Raw genomic sequence first — 24500 nt, forward strand, 5'->3', positions numbered from 1 at the left:
TTATTTAATAAACTGCTTTGTATAAAATAATTTTACTTGAATGATTGTCTACAAAACGTTTAGAAAATAGCCCAGGTCCTACACTGTTGTCCAATGCAACATATATAAACAAGACATTTGTAGTGTAGTGCATGAGTACACTATAGGTGTCTATTAGTAAAGCCAGTAAACAATTGTTCCTTTTTCTTTATTAAAAAAAAGCATCCAAAAGATAATCATGGGTATTTTACAAAGGGTAGGCAACAAGGAGAGGTGCAAGTTTAAAGTTAATAATTTATACTTCCACAAAGTGCCTTTAACAGAAACTTCCAAGACCACCCTCACCATGTGGCATTCAGTAATCTCCATCCATTTCAACAGTAAAGCTTTAAGTATAGATACACACCAATGGCTAACCAAACTATATCCAATTGAATGAACCCCATTCCTCTAACTCCCCATTGCTGAAACCCTATTATCCATTAAAAAAAAAAAAAAAACAGATGTTTTTTTCCAGTACATAGGTAATAGATATTACGAGACGCACACAAGTATTTCACTGTATTTCAAAATAACAGGTTTGTTTGGCAAAGACTTACAGTATTAAAAACAATGTTCGGATTCCCTTTTGAAGGTTAATTACAAAATGGAGTCACAAAACAAAATACAAAATATATTAAAATCTTATTTCTACATGAAATGCTAAATAACTAGCTGTTATTACCTTTAATAATAATAATAATAATACATTGATTCCAAACCCTAGTACTATTAATAGTTGTCAGTAATGAACCTGCCAAATAAGATGATATAGGTAAATCAGGATTAAAAAAAGTGCAGAACAGGAAAAAGTGGGATAGGTCAATTGGACGGTAAGACAAGTGGTATAGCCCAAGGGTCACAGAAGGGGTCAGGGCCAAAGGGTACAGACTAGGGTCAAAGCTGATACAGACTCCTTTTTGAAGTTCTGAAGCAGCAGGAGTACACATTTCTAAATCCACCTCCTCATTGCTGTTGATTTGAAAGGGTTAAAATGTTACTTGTTCTTACCCTTTGATAAACCAGCTAGATTTCTTCCTAAATTGTGACATTTTTGCTGCAATAACCATTTCATACTTTTAGATATACAGTCCCAAACTGTACTAAATCCAAAACATACCAAAACAGGCACACCTTATTAGAAAGTATTTGTCTGGTTCAATCCATACTGCTGGTAACGCATTATGACAAGTAAAAAAAAATATACCCGAGGCCCTCAGAATGAATATTTGTCAGTCTGGGAGGGGACATGTCCAAGCAATACAAAATTCTATTCAAAGGTCAGACAGATCTACAAATGGAGAAAATTCCAGACCACTGGCAATCTGCATGGGAAAGGTTGTCTCACTATATTCAGGCTAAGAATCATATGGGTCTCAAAAAATCCCAGGGTAATGCAGAGAGATGTACGGGCCTCTCTTGAAGCAATCAGTGTCAAAGTGCATGAGTCAAATGTCAGAAAGACACTGGCACATACTTACGGGAAAGGTCAGGAACAAAGAACCCTCTTCTCACAAAAAAGAATCAATACATGACAGATGCTTACCAGACAACAACCTGGGTAAAGACCACTGAAAAACCACTGAAACATTGTGCTTTGGACAAATGACTCAAATGTGGAGTTGTTTGGCCCCAATATCAGGTGCCATGTTTGGCGAAAAATTTGAACAGAAGAATCTAACACCAAACTTAAAACGTGCCGTTAGCATTATGGTTTGGGGCTGCTTTGCTGACTCATGACCTGGCCAACCTGCCACCATTGAGTCAAGCTTGAATTCTTCATTGTACCAGATAATCTGAGGAAAATGTGAGTCAAAAAGCTGATGCTGAACTGAACATGGATCTTGCAAAAGCACAATGAACCAGAACACACAAGCAAAGATACAACACAAAAAGAAGTGTATGGTTATGAAATGGCCACGTCAAAGCCCAGATCTCAATCCTATTGAAATGCTGTGGTGGGACTTGAAGTGGGCCGCAGATGCAAGAAAACTATCAAACGTGACACATTTGAAGCAGAACTATAAAGGAGTGTGGGCAAAAATTCCTTCTAATGAAAGTAACTGATAGACAAAAAAACAACTACATTAATTATAGAATACTTAGTGTTAAAGTGAGATAACATATCGGTCAACATCTAAAAAATTAAGGAGAACAAAATACTTTCAAGGGGGTGTACCTTTTGTCTTCAGAAACTGAGGGACTTTTGTGACGTTTTGAGCTCTTAGACATAACTCAACACAATGCTTCCCTCCACTGGGCGTTAAGTAAATAGCACTCCTTACAGTTATTCTCAAACCTCTCCCCAGGGACCCCCGGCAAAACCCCTGGAATTTAATCTACTCCAGACAGCACACCAGATTCATCTTGGAAACTAATTGAGTCCCCTAACTGGGTTAATCAGGGCAAGCACATCAACACTTTGAAACAGAGGTGTCCCCTGAGGAGAGGTTTGAGACCCCAGCATTGGATGACATTCAGAAGGAACCTGGATTACCATGCAGTAAACCAAGTTCTACAGGAGGGTGACTGTAGGCACATTTAGTATGCTAACGCTGAACAATCTCCCCTTATGAATGCTGCACCTAACACTCAATGCCCAGGCATAGGATTAATAGCCAAAACTGACTGGAAACCGAGGTATCAGCACAAGGACAGGTTCAAAATGCCTAGCGAATAGATTATCCCATCCTAGGGCCGTGTCAGCAAGTGCAAAGCAAAGAGAGAGTAAGCACTTGATGACGGTAAATGGTTAGCATTATCTCTGGAAAGGCAAAAAAACTATTTCAGTAGTAAGGTGAACGGCACTAGACATGCTAAGAGAAGCTAGGTATACAGGGTTTAGCTTGACTATTTACCAACTACAGTACATTCTTTTTGAGGAAATCTCTGGAAGATCACGCTTTACCCTTTCTCCTAAACATCCCCCTCTTTCTAAATCTCATCTTGGACTCTCTTTCACTTGCTTTTTCCTTCTTTCCATGACACCAAAGTCACATCCCTTTACCGATATACATATGGTAATCGCTCCAGGTCGTCCTTAATCACCTTCTGGCCTTCTTTTCCCTCCCCTCTTTCACTCTCCAATTACAATTTCAAGCCCTTATCAACGTACACATGACCTTCCCCCCTCCCCCCACCCCCAGAGCCTCATAAACAAATAAATACGGTAGCATGAGCAGAAAAAGCAGAGCAGGGAGAACATCTACCTACAGCACCTCGAGGCAGAAAAGGGAAAGGCAGGCACGGCTACGCTAGAAATGGCTGAGAAACCTTGTGGCAGGTAAGCTCTGGCCTATAAAATCTTTACACACAAATACACACACCTTGACATTAATACAAGTTTCAGTTTAACAATATTGTGCTTTAAAATAATTATTGACAAGCGGAAGGACCAACCCCAATGTTGCTCTCTTCATTGAGGAATATCACTCTGGAGAAGGCTGGAGAAACAGGCGAGGGAGGGAGGGATGAAGAAGGGAAAGAGGAGGCTAAACATTTTCTATTCAGCGTTGATCCCTCCGAACCCTACCTTCTGTCACCACTTCATAAGCGTTTGAGCAAAGAGGGCGGGACATTAGAGGTGGAGGCGGGCCTTGTGCGGACAGAGCGCGACTGCTTCATGTTGCCCCAGGGGGGTGGGGCAATGGCCAGGGAGGTGGGTGGTTGGGGCGGGCCCGGATGGGAGGGGCTTCCCCGTGCTGCGCCAATCAAGGTTGGGAGGCTCTGGTTCCGCCGAAGGCCGTCCAGTAGACTGCTTCCGCCGGTGGCCAGGAAGGTGGCCGAGTCCTGTCTCCGCTGGCCGTCTGATGACACGTCCGACACCGGAGGGATTTTGACCAATCCCAGACGACGCAGCCTCTCAACCAGGTTCACGTTGACTGGGTCAGGCTTGGCTTTGGATTTGAGTCTGGGGGCGTGGCTGAGGAAGGCGGGGTCGGGGCTGGAGAGGTCGGGTCGAGGGGCGCGGCCAATCTTCAGCCCATACACGTCCTGGAGGAAAAGCTCTGCAGGCCGTGAAGCCAGGAAGTTGTCAGAGGCGGCAGACCCACAGGGGCGGAGCTCAAAGGGCACAGGCGAGGGGGAGGGAGAGTGAGAAGGGGAGTTGGGGGGCGTGCTGGGGAATACATGCGGGAGGAGAGGGGCTTTCGGGTGGGAGGGAGGGGGAGGACCATCAGAGGTAGAAAGGGAGGCAGAGATGCCTCTCTCCAGGACCAACTTGGCCAGGCCACAGGGGGCGGGGGGGCGGCGAGGGGGGAAGGAGTCGACCCCCAGGCTCAGCCTGCAGGGGGTCACCGGGGTGCAGGGGCCTGTCCGCAAGGAGCTGGGGGTGTACTCCGAGATGGAAGGCTGACAGTGAGAACTGGGGTAACAGGAAGAGAGAAAGAAAGAATAGTTAGGGCATTACAGATTCCATAAACACCACATCAAAAACACAACACTAGTGCCTTTATAGTCACGTGTGTGTGTGTGTGTGTGTACCTGGAGGTGACCTGGGTGATGTCAGAGGGATGCAGGATGCGGCAGGTGGTAAAGGTGTAAGTGGAAAACGTTGAACTCTGACATTTCCCTGGGTTATGAACTGGAGAGAGAGAAAAAGACAACGCACAACTACCATTTACACTTTGAGGTAATACATTACTTCTACAGTATAATGTATCTACAGTGCCTTTGGAATGTTCTCACTTTCTCCACATTCTGTTGTTTTACAGACTGAATTCATTCATTTCATTTTGCCATCTACACACAATGACACATCTAAAACACTGCCAATTTTATTTTATGTATTCAGACCCTTATGTCAGTACTTTGTAGAAGCACCACTGATAGAGATCACAGCTTCTAGTCTCCTTGGGTATGCCTCAACCATCTTCAAGGCATCTTGGCTATGCATCTACCACCTTTGCACACATCAATTTGATCAGTTTCTCCCATTCTTCCCTGTAGACCCTCAAGCTCGGTCAGATTGGATGGGGAAAGTCAATGCTACCATCTTCAGGTCTCACCAGCGATGTTTAAGGTATATAAAGCTGGCAAGGCTGATCTCTCTGGTTCTGTCGCTGAGAAGCATCTCCACAGCATGATGCTCCCACCACCACACTTAACCATGGGAATGGTATTAGCCAGGTGATGAGTGGCACCTTGTTTTTGCCAGATGTAGGACTTGCCCAGATATAGTATGCAGTGTGTGAGACCTTACATATACAGCTGAATTTCTTAATCATGTCAAATCAAATGAATTTACCACATGAAGTAGATTGATGGCAAACAATATTTTTAATGAGTTACAAATGTCTATAAAAGTCTATAAAACAAAATGCAGACAGTTAAAGGTTCTATTTTGATCTATGTGTTATTTGTATGAAATAGAAGCAGCCGTAAGCTACATTCAAAGACCAAATTCAAGTATTTGTAATATTCATACACAGGAATTCTAATAAGTAGCCTCACACCAGAAAGGGTTGGAGACCACTGAATAATACATATGTGTACATAAACATGAATTTACATAAAAAGGTCTGATGTGTAATATAAATTACCTGAGAAGGATGTAGTTGCTGAGGTGGCCAGACTGGTGACTGCCTGACTCTGTGATTGGACAGGAGCTGTGGATGTTACAGGTGTGTGGGGAGCAAAGAGGGCCGTGCTCCCGATGATGTCACAGGGGACATAAGAGGTCAGGGGGAGGGCAGAGGTGACCGGGGTAGGAGGGAGCAGAGGAGAGCCTGGTAGCGGAAGGAAATCGGGGGACACAGGCGACATGGTTGAACGCCCCCTCTTAATCTCCCTCCTGTCCTCTGGGGTGGATGAGCTCCGCACCTTGAAGGTTATCCCTCCTTCTTCCTCATCTTCATCTTCCTCCTCTGCTATCTGCTCAGACCTCTTTTCCCAGGAGTCCATCCCTTCTTTCCATCTCTTTACTGAATGACACAATCAGGAACAGTCCAAAACCCTTGTTAGTGAGACCACTAAATTGTAATTTACTATACATTTAAATTTCTTGTAGAACTATAAAATAACACATTACATTTACAGTGAGGAGAACAACTATTTGATAACCTGCAAAACCGGCAGGTTTTCCCACTTACAAAGCATGTAGAAGTCTGTACGTTTTATCATAGGTACTCTTCAACTGCGAGTGACGGAATCTAAAACAAAAATCACATTGTATGATTTTTAAGTAATTAATTTGCATTTTATTGCATGCCGTAAGTATTTGATACTTTAGAAAAGCAGAACTTAATATTTGGTACAGAAACCTTTGTTTGCAATTACAGAGATCATATGTTTCCTGTAGTTCTTCAGCAGGTTTACACACACTGCAGCAGGGATTTTGGCCCACTCCTCCATACAGACCTTCTCCAGATCCTTCAGGTTTCGGGGCTGTCACAGGGCAATACGGACTTTCAGCTCCCTCCAAAGATTTTCTATTGAGTTCAGGTCTGGAGACTGGCTAGGCCACTCCAGGACCTTGAGATGCTTCTTACGGAGCCACTCCTTAGTTGCCCTGGCTGTGTGTTTCGGGTCGTTGTCATGCTGGAAGACCCAGCCACGACCCATCTTCAATGCTCTTACTGAGGGAAGGAGGTTGTTGGCAAAGATCTCGCGATACATGGCCCCATCCATCCTCCCCTCAATACGGTGCAGTCGTACTGTCCCCATTGCTGAAAAGCATCCCCAAAGAATGATGTTTCCACCTTCATGCTTCACGTTTGGGCGTTCTTGGGGTTCTACTCATCCTTCTTCTTTCTCCAAACACGGCGAGTGGAGTTTAGACCAAAATGCTAAATTTTTGTCTCATCAGACCACATGACCTTTTACCATTCCTTCTCTGCATCATCCAGATGGTCATTGGCAAACTTCAGACGGGCCTGGACATGCGCTGGCTTGAGCAGGGGGACCTTGCGTGCGCTGCAGGATTTTAATCCATGACGGCGTAGTGTGTTACTAATGGTTTTCTTTGAGACTATGGTCCCAGCTCTCTTCAGGTCATTGACCAGGTCCTGCCTGTAGTTCTGGGCTGATCCCTCACCTTCCTCATGATCATTGATGCCCCACAAGGTGAGATCTTGCATGGAGCCCCAGACCGAGGGAGATTGACCCTCATCTTGAACTGCTTCCATTTTCTAATAAACGCACCAAAAGTTGTTGCCTTCTCACCAAGCTGCTTGCCTATTGTCCTGTAGCCCATCCCAGCCTTGTGCAGGTCTACAATTTTATCCCTGATGTCCTTACACAGCTCTCTGGTCTTTGCCATTGTGGAGAGGTTGGAGTCTATTTGATTGAGTGTGTGGACAGGTGTCTTTTATACAGGTAACAAGTTCAAACAGGTGCAGTTAATACAGGTAATGAGTGGAGAACAGGAGGGTTTCTTAAAGAAAAACTAACAGGTCTGTGAGAGCCGGAATTCTTACTGGTTGGTAGGTGATCAAATACTTATGTCATGAAATAAAATGCAAATTCATTATTTAAAAATCATACAATGTGATTTTCTCGATTTTTGTTTTAGATTCTGTCTCTCACAGTTGAAGTGTACCTATGATAAAAATTACAGACCTCTACATACTTTGTAAGTAGGAAAACCTGCAGAATCGGCAGTGTATCGAATACTTGTTCTCCCCACTGTATTTAAACTTCTTTTTAAAGCAATATCTCACGTCATTGTCATATTGCCATGGTTGTACCTTCATATTTTTCCTCCTCATTAGCTCCTTCCTCGTCTTCCTCCAGGTCGGTGAGGCGGTAGACGGCATCAGAGAGGGCGTCCTGTGGGAGGGGTCGGAAGCCCTTGGTCACCACGCCTGGGTGGGGGTCCAGGATGGTACCCAGGTGTGGCTTGGCCAGCTGCTGCCAATGGTGCAGGGTCAGGGAGCCTAGAAGTCAAAGGTCATTCAACATTAATACAAACCTAGGGAGTCCATTGGCACACCTTCCCAAATAACAGAATTACAGGCAATATTTGTTACCGAGCAGGTTAAAATTTGACCAAAAAGCCAATGCAGGACTTCAAGGCTCAGGCAAAGTTAAACATCTAGTGAGCTTCAATTACCAACTAATCTCAGTATCATTAAAATTACGGACCACGTGTTTCATCTGACATTTTCTGTCTTCAAAATACAGCTTCTAAGACGTAGAATTATGATATTATAGTCTGGTTCAAGGCATTGAGTGGCAGAGGAAATAATTATTTCACAGACACAAAAGTGCTGTTACCCCCTTCATCACTAACCTCCTGTCCTGATGGGAGAGGTCTCATCTGTGACATTTTGGCTTAGATTCAGATTTTTTGAAAAATAGGCAATATACCACATTACTAAATAAATGCATTTATTGCAGTGTCTCCCGACCTTTTTCAGTTACTGTACCACCAAGAGAATTTTGCTTTGCTCTAAAAAAAAACTGAAGTAGCTCCTCATGTTAATTTAGTAAGCCTACGTTGTCCAGAGTGTTATCAAGTACCTCGTGTTAATAGGCCAAGTACCCCTGGTTGGGAACCAGTGATTTATTGTTTATGAAGCACTGCACAGCATCCTCATTCTTTTGGTTTTTTTATGTTGTAAAGGCTGGTGAACCAAAAAGTACATTTAAGACCTGACAGTAACGTAGCACAAGTAGACTAGATATCCCCAACATACGTTGGTTACTCTGGATAAATGTTGGTTGAATATCAACGTGTAAAGCTGTTATCATAGACACAGAGTTACCATGACCTCTTCAAGCAGAAAAGCATCCTCACCCTCCATTGGCTTGACAATCTGCAGCTTCTCAGGCAGGAAGGTCTTAAAACAACTGGAGGAGACGGAGAACTCTGATAGGTTGGTGAAGGATGACATAACGCTGCCCATTGGCGAGCTGTGGCCGCTCCCCTCCACGTCGGACTCCACCCCCCCGGCCAGGGACTGGAGCTTCTTGTCGCGCTCCGCCAGGAAGAACTGGCGCTCACACAGGAAGTTCTGCCGACGCAGCGAGAGGCGGTGGAGCGCCGAAACCAGGTCATTTTGTCCCGGTGCTCCGGGCTTGCCGAGCCGGACGTCCTCCCTATTGATTGACACAATATACCCACAAATTTTATTGTGGTCTGGGTTGGTTTGGTGTCGAAGATGTATAACATTGTTTGAATCCAGCCTACTGCCACTTCTGCTAACTTACTTTCTCTTGATCAATAAAAAATAAGCCTGACTTCAAGCTGGCTCTATCTGGAGTATTTCCAACTGGATCTATCTGGAGTATTTCTAGCAGGCTCTATCTAGTGTATTTCTAGCTGGCTCTAACATGGCACACGATCACTCACGGGGTGCCGTGGTGTGATTGGTCAGGCCCCTGGGCTGACTGGAAAGGCTGGGCAGTCATCACCAGGCAGCTCTGGCCTGAGCCCGGGATAGGGGGCGTGGCCATGGCCGCCGCTCGCTCCACCGACTCGTTGACCACGCGGACTGTCTGGAACACCCGCTTCTGGGAAACCCTGAGAACGGACAGAGGGGAGAGTGTTATGGTGGGGAGGGAGGAGACTGACAGGGCAGGAGGGGGGAGAGGGGGTCAGAGTGGGAGGAACGGGGAGTGAGGAGAGGTTCAGAGGAAGACGGGGACTTGGGTGGAGCGTGAAACGTGGCTGAACGGGGTTCATGCTGACCTTTGGTCCTGGAAAGCCACCTCGTCCTCGACACTCCGCTCTCTGCGCATGGTGCCCTCGATCTCTGCCGCCAGCGAATCCTGGAACACACACACACACTTAAATCACACGCGCGCGCACCCACACACCCGTGCACACGCGCGCGCGCACGTTGATCTCATCTCTCACCATGGGGAACAGCCCGTAGGGGAGGTGTCGTCTCAGGCCTGCAGACGGAGTGGACTTGCTTCGCAGCTCTCGGATCTCCTCCTGGGTCTCGTGCAGCATCCCAACACACTCTGCGTTCCGGTCGGCCAGCTCGTTCAGCTACTCGACAGGAACAGAGACAGCACACGGTTTGTACAGAGCCCAGAGGGGGGCAACACGACTTCCTCGGACAGGTTTACGCCGATCCGACTAAATGTTTTACCTCGGCGGTGAGGGACCGTTGGGCATCTTTAGAAGCCTGCAGGTGCATCCTCAGTTCCTCCTTCTCCAGGGCCAGCTGGTCAGACAGAGGGAGACGCAAATACATCATTAGTCCTAGTCGAGTCATTCATCCGTCAACAGCCACCACAAGTCTTGGCATGGAAACCTCCATTTGAAATGGCGCTCCCTCTCGTTGCCCCACCTCTTTGACGCGGTGTTGGAGTTCCACTATCTGGGATAGGAGCTGGGCGATCTCCTCCTGGTACCTCAGCACCTCCTCGCTCTTACGAGACAGGTCCTCTGTCAGGTTCACCATCTGACTGTTGGACTCACCTGGACACACAGTCAAACAAACGAAAGCACACACCGAGTCGAATACAAGCATGAGCAAAGACACACTCACAAAAAAAACCAAAACATTTGGAAAGATCAATAATCTTATCAATCGTTATTCTTTACAAAATGACCTAATTTCCTCTTTGGAAGTGTTTCAGCAACTGAGCGAGCCACTGACAGCGTGCCAGAGTGAGTTAGAGTGTGTGTGTGACTCACGCAGCTCCTTGACACAGTCGTTGACCAGCTGTTGTTCTTTCTCCTCATAGGTGATGGTCTCCTTCTTCAGATGACAGGCCTGGAAGGAACAGGGAGAGATCAGAGGACTATCCTTGAAATACACTGGAAAGGTTGGACCACAGAAAGGTAATGGTCCCGGTAGGATCAGCCCCTGACCCCAGGCCCCAAGATCAGGGCGCACCAGCATTTATATTAACGTGCACCCCAGGGGTATGTTGTGGAAATTTCTTAATACAGTGTATTTTTTACTGATTAAAGGACTAAGTCCCTCTGTTTAGATAGATAGATGAATGTGAGGGTTCTGGCATTTGCTTAGGGGGCATCATTGACTGGTGTCAGCTGATGAAAGGGTTACTCTTTATCTCCTTATCTGTTTGAACTCACCAGGGCATCTATTGTCTGTCCAGATACTGTAAGAACTCTTTAAGTTGAAGAAGGTATTTATGGCGGGAAGGAGAGCTGTCCTTGGTGTGAACCTTTGGGTAAACGCTACAGTAAACATTCTGGCAGGAGGGATAAGGTGGGGGAAGATAGCATTTGACGTGTGTTATAGAACAGAGGGAATGTGTCCTGATTGATCTGGAATGTCCAGGATTTGTCACACCCCTCTCCTGTCTTTAAATACTGTCGATTGCCTGTTTTCATTTAGAAACTATTCACCGTTACTTTGTAACCTGTATACTTTCTCCTTGCAAGTTTCATTAAAACCGTTTATTGCGCAATCGATTTCTCCTGTCTTACCTACCATTTTCGTACAACTATTTGGATTTTAGAAATTGCCATCACAGGTACCAATGCATTATTTATAGTAGAGCTGACCCCCATTTAATCCAGTCTGTTTGATGGGCTTCTGGTTGAAAAGAGTTTCCATAACAGAGTAAACAAAATGGTATTTTTTCAACATGACTGACTTTCAGCAAAAGAAAATCCTATAAGAAAATGAATATATTCCAAAATATATTTGACAGGGAAAATGTTGATACAGAGGTTCACTGCTTAATATTGGTACCCAAGTTGGCCGTACCTCAGAGCGCAGGGACAGGTTCTCCTCTTCCAGGGCAGACAGTTTCCCCTGCAGGGCTTCCAGTTGGCTTAGGGCCACGGCGCCCCCTAGTGGCTGCCGGGGGTGTAGAGGGGTGGAGCAGCTCGAGTCCGTCTCGCTCTCCTCCGACGCGCTGGCCACCATCCGCAGCAGCTCGTCCTTCTTCCCCAGCTCATGCTGAAGCTGGTGCACCTGAGTGGCCGCGGGGGTGGGTAAGCGCGTACGGAACCATGTCGGTTGGAGCGTGTGTGTGTGTGTGTGTGTGTGTGTGTGTATTTACCTGGTCCAGGGCTTGTGTCAACTGCTCTTCCACGGACTCGTTGCGTTCCTGCAGCAGGTGGTTTCTCTGAAGCAATGACTGACCAATTCGAGCGGCCAGCTCCAAGTCCCGGTCGCGCTGCGAACCAATCAAAAGCACACCACCCTCGTTAGTCCGCCCACCGGCCACAATCCTTTCTGGCGGCCAATCGCGGCACAGTGTCAGTGGCGGCGCGCCGAACGGGAGCCTACCTCGGCCAGTAGGTGGGTGACGACGTCGATGTCATTGTAGGTCTTGGTCATCTGCTCCACCCTGTCCGCGCTGAGGACTGGAAAGGGGAACGAGAAAAATCACAGTTTAGAAAAGGCTCAAGGGTCCACACGCCCACGCATGCATTTATGTAAACCGCATGAACACACCAAAATAACCAATTCATGCAGACACAAGCGATCTAAGCGTGTGACTACGCAAGCAAACTAACTTCTCTTATCTCCTAAGACACTACAAGCTATGAACGCCCACACATGACTCAATGCCACCCTAAGTCCAGTAGTAGTTTGTGAATGTCGCAATGCTACGTTAAGGTTCGAGAGGCCTACTGGATGACGGAAGAGGCCCCCCCCCCCCCTTTCATGCCGCAGGGAAATGGATTGAGAGGAAGAGAACGATGAAGAGAAAGAGGGGGGAAACACTTTACCTTGGGAGCCCGGGTGAGAGTAGGAAGAAGGATCCAAAGCAAGATAAGCTAAAAGAAGGAAGAGAGAGAGGGGATAAGAATGACAGCGAGAAAGATGTGAGCGGGGGGGGGGGGGGTGAAAGAGTGGGACCAGCTGAGAGTCGAGACAGAGAGACAGAGAATGTAAGAAAGAGCATGGACGAGCGAGAGAAGAGCAGAAGGCACATCTACATTAGAACACTAGGGTCAGTGTTTGGGATCAGTGTTTTGGTTCAGCACCTGACTCTGCAACACAAGCACTTCAGCGCTGCCAGCTGGCCCCGGGTAGGCAGAAACCAACCCCTTCCATTACGGTGAACATTGGCCCCTGACCTCCGACCCTAATAAACTTGCTGTCATAAAATAAAACAGTCATTGCACGCAATATATAGGGTCATGAAAGTATGTGCCTGTTTTGCAGGGATTTCATGAAATACTCGATAGGCCATGCCACAACATCTCAAAGTCAAAGATATTCCGACAAAGTCTAGAACTTTCCTTGGGTATTGGTGAATCATTGTCTTACTGCATGACTTAGGTGAGCTTGAACTTCCTCTTCAGACAGATGACCTGCCATTCTCTTTAGAGTCAAGTTAATAGGACCCAGGCTGTTTCTGAAAAGTAGGTCTAGAAAAAATAACATTCCACATTATTTAAATATGGTAAACCATGATGTCGGCAGCGTGATGCTTTATGGTTTCATTGTTGCTTTCGGACCCGTTCAGCCATCATTGAAGGAAACATCAATTCTGTTCTGTATCACAGAATCCTAAGTAGGCCTAAGGCACACCTGGATCATGCAGAAATAAACAAGTAAGACCTAAAACCAATTTATTACAAGTAAGACCTGTAAAGAGCAATTCATGCTCAATAACCCAGAAACGCTGAATCAAAGCAGCTCTGTGTGGAAAAGCTAATATTCATCCACCATGACTTGAGACTCACCACTAAAGGAATGCTGTCATTTGAATGCTGTCATTGCAGCTAAAAAGGTGGAAATCAATTCAGCCTAGTTGTTTAATTGTGACATAAATTTGGTCATTAAATAAATTAAAATATATGCACTAGATATGAGCTCCTGCTAAATAACTAAAATGCATATAACTAAAAATAAAAGGGAACTCCGGTTGGTTTAGGATTTCACAGTATCAAAATATGCAAAAGCAACAGAGAATGTTACACAGTGGGCAAATAAATGTTCATAGCACTATAGGTCTTATCATAGTAAGCACTATATAGGTCTTATCAAAGTAATTGTACCAAATGTCTCTTTAAAAGAATAGATAGGACGACCTTCAGTACACAGCAGACTATGAAACAGAAGCTACCGTACTGCTCTACACAACTATATTTCTGATATGCTAAGATACAGTGCCCTCTGTTACTATTGGCTCCATTTGTGAAGATAGCAAAAAAGCTAAGAAAACGTTGTCATTAAGCAGCACGATGTTAGAGAGAATATGAGAGAAATCTAGCCATAATTGATTTGCACAATTCCCGGCCGGATCTGGGGTATATCATGTGACTGACAGAAGCACTCCGAGACCAATCCATAGTGCCCTTCACAATTTCATCCCCTGGGACAATGAATAAATTGTCCTCGTTTTAATCAGAGCAGTTAGAGAGACAGTAACAGTAGTGTCTTCCAGTAATCAGACCAGAACTGACCTCTGGGTCTGGCTGCTCTCTGACCCCCCCCCCCTCAGGATCCAGGGTTAAAAATACATACAGGCACTACGCTGAGAGACACAGGAAGAGATAGACATTGATACGTTTATACATGACACGAGATACACGCACACACTACGAACACACGCCTACAGCACACAGACAGACAGACAGACAGACGCAAAATGTCACTTAAAAAAATATGCTAGAGTGAAAGAAACTCTTTTTGACATGCTGATGTCATGTCTAGACAGACCCAGTGACATTAATGTTTTAATATTTAATGAATAAGAGAATGAAAGATTAAACTGGAGCTTGGGCAGCAGGAAAACCACCATTTCTGAATTCACTCATGCATGACTACAACCAGTTTCATTCTAACCCTGAGCCCTTACCCGTACAGCCCAAACATACCACATACACCCCATCAAAACAGCCCATACCTGGGGTGTAAAGAATATCGTCACAGCATGGATACATCCTGTACAGCAGACAGGCAACGATTAGCTGATCCACAGTGCTTGACAACAAGCCTACCCACAGTGCTTGACAACAAGCCTATCCACTCGCTAGAGCAGGGTACCAGAACGTCAGTTGCTCTGCTGCAGGAACTCTACTTCCTCTTACAGAATATTAACCTACCTCAAAAGTATTGTGGAGCTCCTACACCTAAATATAGACAGCATTGGCACCAATTTTAGTTCAAGTCAAGCACTGCCAATGCAACTAAGACCCACACAGCCATAAACAGAGTCACCTCATGTTGCACACTTGGAAAGAGATGGCCAGAGAGTGACTTATCTGGAAAGTTTCAAACATTAGTCTCCAATAAAAAGGCTGGTGGCCAAAAACTCCCGTTATTCCAAAGTGTCAATTTCAGACAGTTTCTGTGTGCAGGTTAAGGGAGGTCAGGGAGTCAGTCTTCACAGATAACGTACACAATCATTTATGAACTATCACATTATAACCCATTTTCTGCCTGTCATTCCTAAATGAAGTGGCATAAAGCAAAAGCGTCTGGGAGAGTAGGTTGTCGGACCTGGGCCTCGGGTCTTGTCGTCAGAACTACACTATACCCGGGGTCAAGCACAGACTGGCGCTTTTTTTTTTTTAAAGAATTTGAGTGGTATAGCGATACTAGAGCTAAATGCCATAATCCAATAAAACTTGTGATATTCAAGACTGAAATAGGCCCAGTTAAGGCCCGGACATCACCCACAGAATATCAATTGACAAATCATTTTCATTTCACATGTTTAATGTTGCCTTGTTTGAAACAGCAGGAACATGTTCCGAAGGGGAACAAAAGCAGGGTGGATACCAAATAACACAAAAATTAAATTGCAGTATTGTCCAAATGATGCAGTATATCACCCAAAACAATAAAATATGTAACTACTGACCCGATCCACCCGATCACAAGTTACACCTGTTTTATTGGAACCAGGTGTTATCTAACATCAATCTTTGATCCTGCCCTTGTTACACTTTATCAGTTAGGCTATAAAGGTTATCTGGCCATGCAAACCCATAACACTGACAGGCCAATCAAGGTGAAGCAAGTACATGCGAGTCCCAGTTTAACCTGAACGACCTCACTCCATCCATGAATCAACAGGCCTACATAATACTGTCCCCGTTTTTTCATCACCAGTGGGTCTACTGTAAGTCACAAAAGCAAACTTCACTCCCATCCAAAACACTCCTCCGCCTTTTTCCTCTCACTGTCTTAATCTCCTGAGGCTTCCGTTCGGGTGGATAGGTGCGACGGCTCTGTCTGAGCCTCATTAAAAGAAGCACTTAGCACTTCAGTCTGGCTGCGCTATGCTCTATTAATAGAGTGGCTTTATTCAGGCCACACCAGAGAGGTGGACCGAGTGTCCTAGTGTCCATCACGGCGGCCCTCGCTGAGCATGCCAAGAGACACGGTCCGACCCAGGCTACTACCGGAACCTTCCGTTACACTCTGCCGCGGAGGAGGACGGGCACAGCAGCGTGGCGTGGAGCAGTCCGAAGGACGAAATGCGCCCCGACCAAATGTTCAGCACGTTCACTGATCAGTGCAGCAGTACACACGTCAAAACGTATTTCGGAAAGCCGTTTTTCCATGAGCAGGTGTCACCAAGTCCTTCTACAGATACCCAGCCTGAAACCCTAAAGAAGAGTTGATGCACAGAGGCTGGGGGGGGGGGGGGGCTAGTGGTATTCGTAACCTCAAACCATGTGTTAGAATGGAAACAGAAACACCATTTCCTGTTCACTACGACTTAGGTGTAAACAGAAACCCACACTGCTGCACAGTTAACCAAACACACGGCAGCACTGTTCACAGCCCTGTTCTGCAGTGACTCACACACTCACCTTCCACAGTTAAATTCTCATAGAGCTGACCATTGTTAATGTTCAAGACTGGCACGGCTGTTTTTCCCTTCAGCTTACCCTCTCACCCTCCCACTCAGTCGCTTCTTCTCTCGGTATCCGTCCCGTGGTGGTGCTGGGTCCGGGATTGGTCAGAACTCAGAAACACTTAAAAGACCAGATAGTGGATTCCTCCATCCTCGCCAGGGACAAGCACTGAGGCGGAGACACACGCGCACTTATCTCTGTCTCAAGCAAACGCAATCTCAGTGCAGCTCATATGGAAGAGGAAAAGGGCTGAGAGAAAGGAGAGAGAAAGGCAGAGCACCAGAGGAAAAGGGCTGTCTCTTTCCTGTGTGCTTGTTGACAGTGAGACAGAGCTGTTGTTAGAAAATAACTTATCCAGCACCTTAACCAGAACAGCACGTCCCCACCGCCAGATAAATCCAGCACCTTAACCAGAACAGCCACGTCCCCACCGCCAGATAAATCCAGCACCTTAACCAGAACAGCCACGTCCCCACCGCCAGATAAATCCAGCACCTTAACCAGAACAGCCACGTCCCCACCGCCAGATAAATCCATCACCTTAACCAGAACAGCCACGTCCCCACCGCCAGATAAATCCAGCACCTTAACCAGAACAGCCACGTCCCCACCGCCAGATAAATCCAGCACCTTAACCAGAACAGCCACGTCCCCACCGCCAGATAAATCCAGCACCTTAACCAGAACAGCCACGTCCCCACCGCCAGATAAATCCAGCACCTTAACCAGAACAGCCACGTCCCCACCGCCAGATAAATCCAGCACCTTAACCAGAACAGCCACGTCAATGGACTTTTACCACATGCACACTTGTGTATGGCTACTCCTTTCCACCCCACCCCCACCGCCACCCTGATACTCACTCATGTATCTGAAGGTCTCCTCGGCCAGCATCGGGGAGATGGCGTTGAGGCAGGCCTCTTCTTCGGGGGAGCAGACGGGAGAGGTCACCCAGTCCTGGCTGTCATACAGGTAGAGTGACCCCGAGCCCTGGGAACCCTGCGAGCTGGACCCAGCACGACCCATAGCCCCGGCCCCCCCGCCACCCTGCTTACTGCTGCTGCTGGTATCATCTGGGAGAGTCGGAGGAAGACGCAGTTTAGCATTCAAAGGAAGATCAGATCTTATTGGGCTGTTGCCACCGTCCGTGGAGGCAACAAATAGAGTTACAACCGTAATAGTGATGTCAATACCAGTAACGATCAGAAGGGGGCTCAAGGCTGCAGCGCTTTTGATGCAACCTTGGACACATACTGTACGTCTGAACCAAGACCATGAGTCGAGAATGAGGACAAGTGGTGTGTGTGTGTGGCGGGGAGGAAATAAGAATGTGAGTGGTCTCTGTCTGTGCCAAGTGCCTAACACAATTTATTTTACTTCAGGGGTTATGTGGTTTAGTGGGGCGAACAGGGAGACTGGGTGGGAGGGCTTTTGTTGTGCCTGTCCCTGACAAAAACTAATTGTTGTATGAAATGTTTAAACGTGTATTTCTCCATGGAAACCCACTCTACACTTGGCTTCCCCTCACTGCTGCATATACACAGAGAGAGACTGTGGAATTAAGGATGAATAACATATCCCGGGTAGTTTCCATATTACTTCATTACGACAAGTCAAGAGTCATCATGACACCATCAGCTTCTGAATTGGCTGCGGCTGAAAATGAAAAAAAAAAACATTCATGACTAATGTCATCCAACGAGCCTACTCCAAAAAAATAATAGCCTAACTGCTTTAATGTCGTTCTGTTAAGGTGGATGTATCTCGGCCTCTGGTTTTCTTAAAAGTTGTATTGTATTGTAGAGGATAGATGCCACCATTGCCAAACCAAACATATTTAGGCACCAAAAATAATTCAGGATTGAAACCCAATCTCCCTCTCCTCCATATTCACCGGTCTCAATGCTCCCGCTCTTCTTCTCCACATCGTGGGGTTTCACCTCGAACATCTCTCACGGGTGTACGCGTGCCGCGTGGGCGGAGCCTCGCCGGCTCTGGCGCACGCCGCCGGACAGGAAGAAGAGAGCGGCACCGCTGTGGAATCACATCCTACCTCACCGGAGGTGGGAAGGCGGGCCTGGAGCCCAGAGGGCCCGGTCAGTGGTGTCGGACACGCTCCACACGTGACCCTTTGGCCTACCTAAAACAGAGGACACAAAACAAGAATGTGTTCAGGAATGTTTTCAGGGTGGAGAAATGTCCTTGCGTGTTGCCCCTTCCACAATCTATTCATAGACTCTACAATACGCGATTAGAACAGAGTGAACGCCGCAGCCAAAACCAACTGACTGTCTAGAACAATCATATAAGCCTCACAGCATGAATCAGTTCTCCAATGAGTCGTGTGAACTCTAAGATAGCAGGGCATTTTTCTTTGTTGCTGCCAAACGTTTATTGATTTCAGTTTGAACTGACTGCCGTTGAAGTAATAAAAACATTTTGGTGGCTGCATATTCATCTTTTCTTGGGCTTTTAAAGAGTATGCACCTCCCTTGGTTAAGACCCAGGAGATTCTGTGCATGCGAGGTTACATTCTGAAAATGTGTAGCCAAAAACGTTCTCATTCTGTTTAGAGCTGAAGGATATTGTTGTAGCAGATGCAGTCTAAACACACTGCATTATGGGCAAGTTGCATTTGAACCCTCCACGTAGCTAGGCTACATTTGTTTTTCTGCTGCAATATCACAGAGTTTCTGAAAAATTACACTAGTTGACAACGTAAGCAGTTGATTTCCCCGATTAATTGAATTCATGTGGCAAAACATTTTTGATTGGAAAAAAAAAAATTGAGGCCGTGGCTACACCAGTGGAAAGACACAGTCAACTAAATTCTTCTGCACTTTGCACTGAAGACTTAAAAATGGACACAGAACGACATGTTCTTCTAAAACACGTGAGTTTGTTTTAGTTTGGCTTCATGACATGAGTTGTGTCTGGAAGGGAGACATTGTTGATCTTGAATACATGGTAGAGTTCCACATTAACACCACTGGCAGCACCAAGCACGGTACCGAACGGATTTGCTTTCATTGATGATCGTCATGAGTGTCAGAATTTGTAGATTCTATATTTCACCACAATAGAAACATTCGGGGAAAATGCATCCCCAGTCTATACATTTATTTGAAGTCTGTGTACTTCAGTTGAAGCTGCCATATTAGATTCTCAGAGATGTTTTTCCCTATTTTAGTCCCTATATTTTAGGTTTGTCAAGCACACCGTGGAATAATGGATACACTCTAAAATTATGAATATAATCACTATTTCAATATGTTTTGAATAGATCATTGCATAAGATTAGCAAAAACACTTAAACATTTTAAGAATTTACATTTATAGTTATTGAATTAATTAATGGCCTCATCTACCCACAGCAGGGCCTTAGTAATTCAAACCACTGCTCTACAAGTCACAGTCAGGACACTTGCCTTTAAGAGCGGCTTGGTTTCCCATGGGACGCCGTCCTTTTAAGAACTCACATCCTGTCTTATGTCATCCCCTTTAAGGATAACAGATCTCTGTCAAACAACAGGAAGGGGCTTCCCTCCCACCCCTTCCCTCAAAATGCTATGTGGCACATTCTATTCACTAAACAAAAAACATATCCATCTCTGACCGCTTCCCTGAATGTTGGGACTATTTTTTTTTTTAGGTTAACGGCCGGAAGAGGTCAGACCCGAATGCCAGAGGCTACGAGGAACCCTTGGGACAAGGCTAACCCCAACTGTCATCCTTAGGTAATAGCTTTCACATGCCAACTTCTAAGCGACAGAGTTGGACGTCCCAAGTGAACCATTTGGCATTTACTGTTTCACTGAGGCTGTGGCAGAAAGCATGAGGTCTGACAACCGAATCAGCTGCCTGCTGAAGGAATGTTTCTGTCATGGGTGTTCAGATGTCAGACAGGGAGGGGTTTAGAGAGAGAAGTGGAAAATGCCTAGGAAGGTCAGTGTGGGGGAAGGGTATCCCAAAGGGAGAGAGGCTCCATCTCCATCGTTTTCAATTATTCCTCCCGTCCTCTGCCCGCACTGAAGGACACCATCAAATGTCAGTCCCCTTAGCTCTCTCTCAATGCATTTTACCGGCAGGGGAATGCTGGGAGAAATCAAGGAAGGAGGAATTAAAAAAAAAAAAACTGAAGCGGTGGGAGAATGTTTCAGGTGAAACCCCCTGCTGGGGGCGTGTCTACCAGGGAGATCCCTCCCACTAAATGACTCTCCTCTAGTTGACCTCCATCTTTTTATTTGACCAGTCCAGTCACCGCTCTGTGGGTAAATACATAGTGCAGTTCAGGCCAACATAAATGTTTATAAGAAAGCCATGAAGTAACTATTTATATTTACATTTAGTGCAAATAATTTAAATAAGACATGCTGCAGAAAAATCATCCAAATTCATAGTCAATATAAAACTACTGGCTACAAGACACAGTCAAAATCTAAATTTACCACCAACACGCATTCAATTATTATTTTTTTCTTTAAAGGTACAAAAGTGAGGGGCTAAGGCAGGATAAAAGCTGTTCCAGTGGCATAGTGTTTACAGTTATTATCAGTCACTGTGGTGCATTTCCTAGACCAAAAGTGCAATTCTTGATACTACTTGTACAAATTCCAAATCATCTAGTCACTTGTGCACATCATGAAAGCAATTTCTTATTCCTTTGAACAAATTGCAATTGCTTTTGTACATATTGCAATTGATAATGTACAAGTGTCATCTTTTTTCCAAATGTTCAATTGCTCATGTCATGTTGATCAAAATATAGTAGATGGTTCTCTGTTGAATAGTCTTACCCCTCAAAACATCTAGGCATTAGTTCGTTGCATAAGCCATTACATGCAAAATTGAACTATTTGTCAAACTGTCAAGCATAGTTTTACATATTTCTATTAGACCTATGGCTACGGTACCAGTATGTACGGGTAAAACATGTATCTGTGTAACTACTTTACAGTAAAATTTTACAGTGATACATAGCACAGTAAGAATAAACTGCACAAATTTCCATTGCTGTGGAAGGAACAATATATGTGCATTTTATGTCACTCTTCCTTACCATGCCATAGAAGTGCAGCCTTGTGCATTTTCAATACAGTAACTGTAATACATCCAAACTGTAGCCTAAGTTTACATCAGGTAATACTGTCAAAGTACACAGTTACATTGACAACATGCCTAAACATTTTGACAACCTTGTTTGTGAACAATGACTCAATGACTTATCATTCTGATGACACTGACATGATCATTGGCATGAATATTTACTTTTGAGAGATGTACTAAGGATTTTTTGTGACTGACTAGCTTTAGAAACATATCTATTGTATATTGCAGTTTGTACAAATTGTTCTGAGAAATGCACTTATTATTTTGTACATGATGTGAAAAACGCACCAAAGCGACTGGGGAAAAACTAATAAATATGAAAACTTAAACTGGTACTTAAACACAACTGAAGGATGATCTCAGTTCAGTTATGGGGCTCTTTTCAGGAATGGCGAGTGCGGGTGATTCCGGGTTTACAGTCTCAGGTCTAAATAATTTAGCCTACACAATTTCAAGGAGGTGAAGGGAAGAGTCGGAATGTGGCTCTAACTAGCCCAGACATTTGCCCTGAGTCAAGGCTAGCACAGTGCTTTCTCAGTCGATTGTAAAACTGCTGTGTGTGAGAGAAAAACCGGCAGAGAGGTAGAGAGCAACCCTCAGCTAAATAGAAGCTCAGACTGGTCTTACATAACCAAAGTCCCTGTCATCCTCACTAACCCCATTACTAAACATCCCAGTGCAAACTGTCATCAGGGGAATCATCCACACACGAAAACCTTTCTCACTTTATCAAATTCTCTTGGTCTGCGGTATTTTTGACATCAGCTGAAATTTAGTCGACAAGGATGCAGAACATAGGCCTACTTCCAAACCAATGTCATGTTGCGCAACTAGAGGTCCGGCTCGGAGATTCAGGACACTACGCCTGTTTTACAGACCATGTGATCTTTTCGGGCGACGTGACCAGGTCGCAGTTTTTGGAGAACTTACCACTGATGTTTGTAAGAGTTGTCCCGGGGCCATACAGCGGTGGCACAACTTAAATTTTATTGGACGTGACAATACAATGTACTACACAGAGGAAGTTGTGCATCCACCCAATGGACAAGACAGGTGAATCAGGAAGCTATTTAAAGCTCTTCTTTCATTCCATTTTCCTCTCAAAGTGAAATCAATCCAATATACTCAATATAAATATTTTCATCAGCGGTTGTCAAAACAAGTTCTAGAAGGCAGTAACCAAGAAAGAAACTTAGAGGGGAACCAGGCTCTGCAGGGAAGGTGGGGTTCTCAATCCCATATCCTCACTTGAGATTGACTGGGCAATTTGGCCACCACCTCATGAAAAAGAATCAAGGCATTGCCCCAACACACTCTCTCTGGTAAGGTTAAAGGATGACCGTACCAATGATGTACACCAGAGGTATTCAAATCGTACCTTACGAGGGCTTAAATAAGTCCCTGATTAGGGGGTGACAATGATGAAATGGAGTGGAACTGGAACTATATACATGTTCTAACCGCTCTAAGCAACATTGTGAAGATTTAAGCCATCGTCCCCCCAACCTGTACTTACAGAGATGAGAACCCTGGAGGTCAGGACTTTGAGGCTTTATCTACTGCAATATGACCACTTGAAATGACACAGATATATTTTCCACCATTGCTCAGCCACACTTCCCTTGTGACTGTCAAGTTGTGTTGCACAGTGTCTTTAATAAGCAACCATAGTGCATGAATAACCAGGCCAGCGCATCAAAGATTGCTGTGGCTCAAAGGTCAAATAAGGGGTGCTTAATACGTCCTGTGTTACACACACACAAACAAGTGCTGTACGTGTGTGTGTGTGTGTGTGTGTGTGTGTGTGTTGGTGCATATCCAAACACACCTGGGATATGGAAATAATAAATTACAGTGTTTACGGAACAAAAACAGTATAAGAGTTATTGCAACTTTACTTATTGTTTCATCAGAATTAATGTTCATCAAGCAGAACTATGCAGATGACTGACATGAGAAGAAAGAATACAAAAGCGAGTGGACATTTCAAAAAGATGCTTTCGCCAGTTCACATTGTATTCTCAATATTTCATTAATTCGTTTCGAGCAGAGGAATTACATTTCATTTTTGGTCTTAGTAGTAATGATAACCGTTGAGTGAGTTCTTTAAGCTATCCAACTTAGGTCATATTGTCACAAAGCTAGATCGCTAACAAGATAGCCTAGCACTAGCAAGTAGACTGCCTGGCACATCGGTGATATCCCCCGTTTTAAAAGGATGTCTCCCTCAGATTCAGTCACTTATGATTAATATGTTGACATAATTTAAATTTTACACATATCCTACCTTTCAAAAATGTATTTGAAACACCTTGGACAAATCCCGGAGTACATGGGGTCCCGTCAATACTAAATCTCAAACAATGGGCATAAACATGAGAGGAAGGGAATGTTGTCAGGCTGGTTAAGCTGATAGTTACATTGCGTCAAAAAAAGCGTGGGGAAGAAATGACGGATATATAACGCGCCAATATTCATTTTTCAAAAGAAAAGCCCTACAATATCTCATTATAATTGTGCACTCATGTCGATGTAGTTAATCTTATAAAACCCTTATTTGGATTAAATATACCTAAAACTTAAAATACATACAATATATTTGGAATTAAAAAAGAATAATAAATTAGTGGTTCACCAATGAACATGACATGTAAAACATGATATATAAACT

General features: G+C 44.9%; 1 protein-coding gene across 4 annotated transcripts; it reads right to left on the minus strand.

Moving 5' to 3' along the window:
- Positions 1–171: 171 nt before the first annotated feature.
- Positions 172–24243, minus strand: trak2 (trafficking protein, kinesin binding 2). 4 transcript variants are annotated; one of them, XM_010892138.4, is made up of 18 exons: positions 24117–24243; positions 18615–18860; positions 17584–17793; positions 12629–12676; positions 12183–12259; positions 11953–12069; positions 11655–11864; positions 10610–10688; positions 10260–10390; positions 10059–10133; positions 9818–9955; positions 9650–9729; positions 9311–9481; positions 8756–9057; positions 7704–7892; positions 5559–5939; positions 4501–4600; positions 172–4381 (listed from the first exon to the last, which is right to left on the minus strand). In XM_010892138.4, exons 2-18 carry the CDS (start codon positions 18667–18669, stop codon positions 3565–3567), a joined length of 3180 nt encoding a protein of 1059 aa, XP_010890440.2. In that variant the 5' UTR covers positions 18670–18860; positions 24117–24243; the 3' UTR covers positions 172–3564. The 4 variants fall into 4 exon arrangements, with proteins under 4 accessions (XP_010890440.2, XP_010890441.2, XP_019897960.2 ...); XM_010892139.4 differs by lacking the exon at positions 12629–12676; XM_020042401.3 differs by lacking the exons at positions 12629–12676; positions 17584–17793; positions 18615–18860; positions 24117–24243 and adding an exon at positions 16754–17522.
- Between the last annotated feature and the right edge of the window lie 257 nt (positions 24244–24500).

Source organism: Esox lucius, chromosome 22 (assembly GCF_011004845.1).
Source record: "Esox lucius isolate fEsoLuc1 chromosome 22, fEsoLuc1.pri, whole genome shotgun sequence".
Classification (NCBI taxonomy): Eukaryota; Metazoa; Chordata; class Actinopteri; order Esociformes; family Esocidae; genus Esox; species Esox lucius.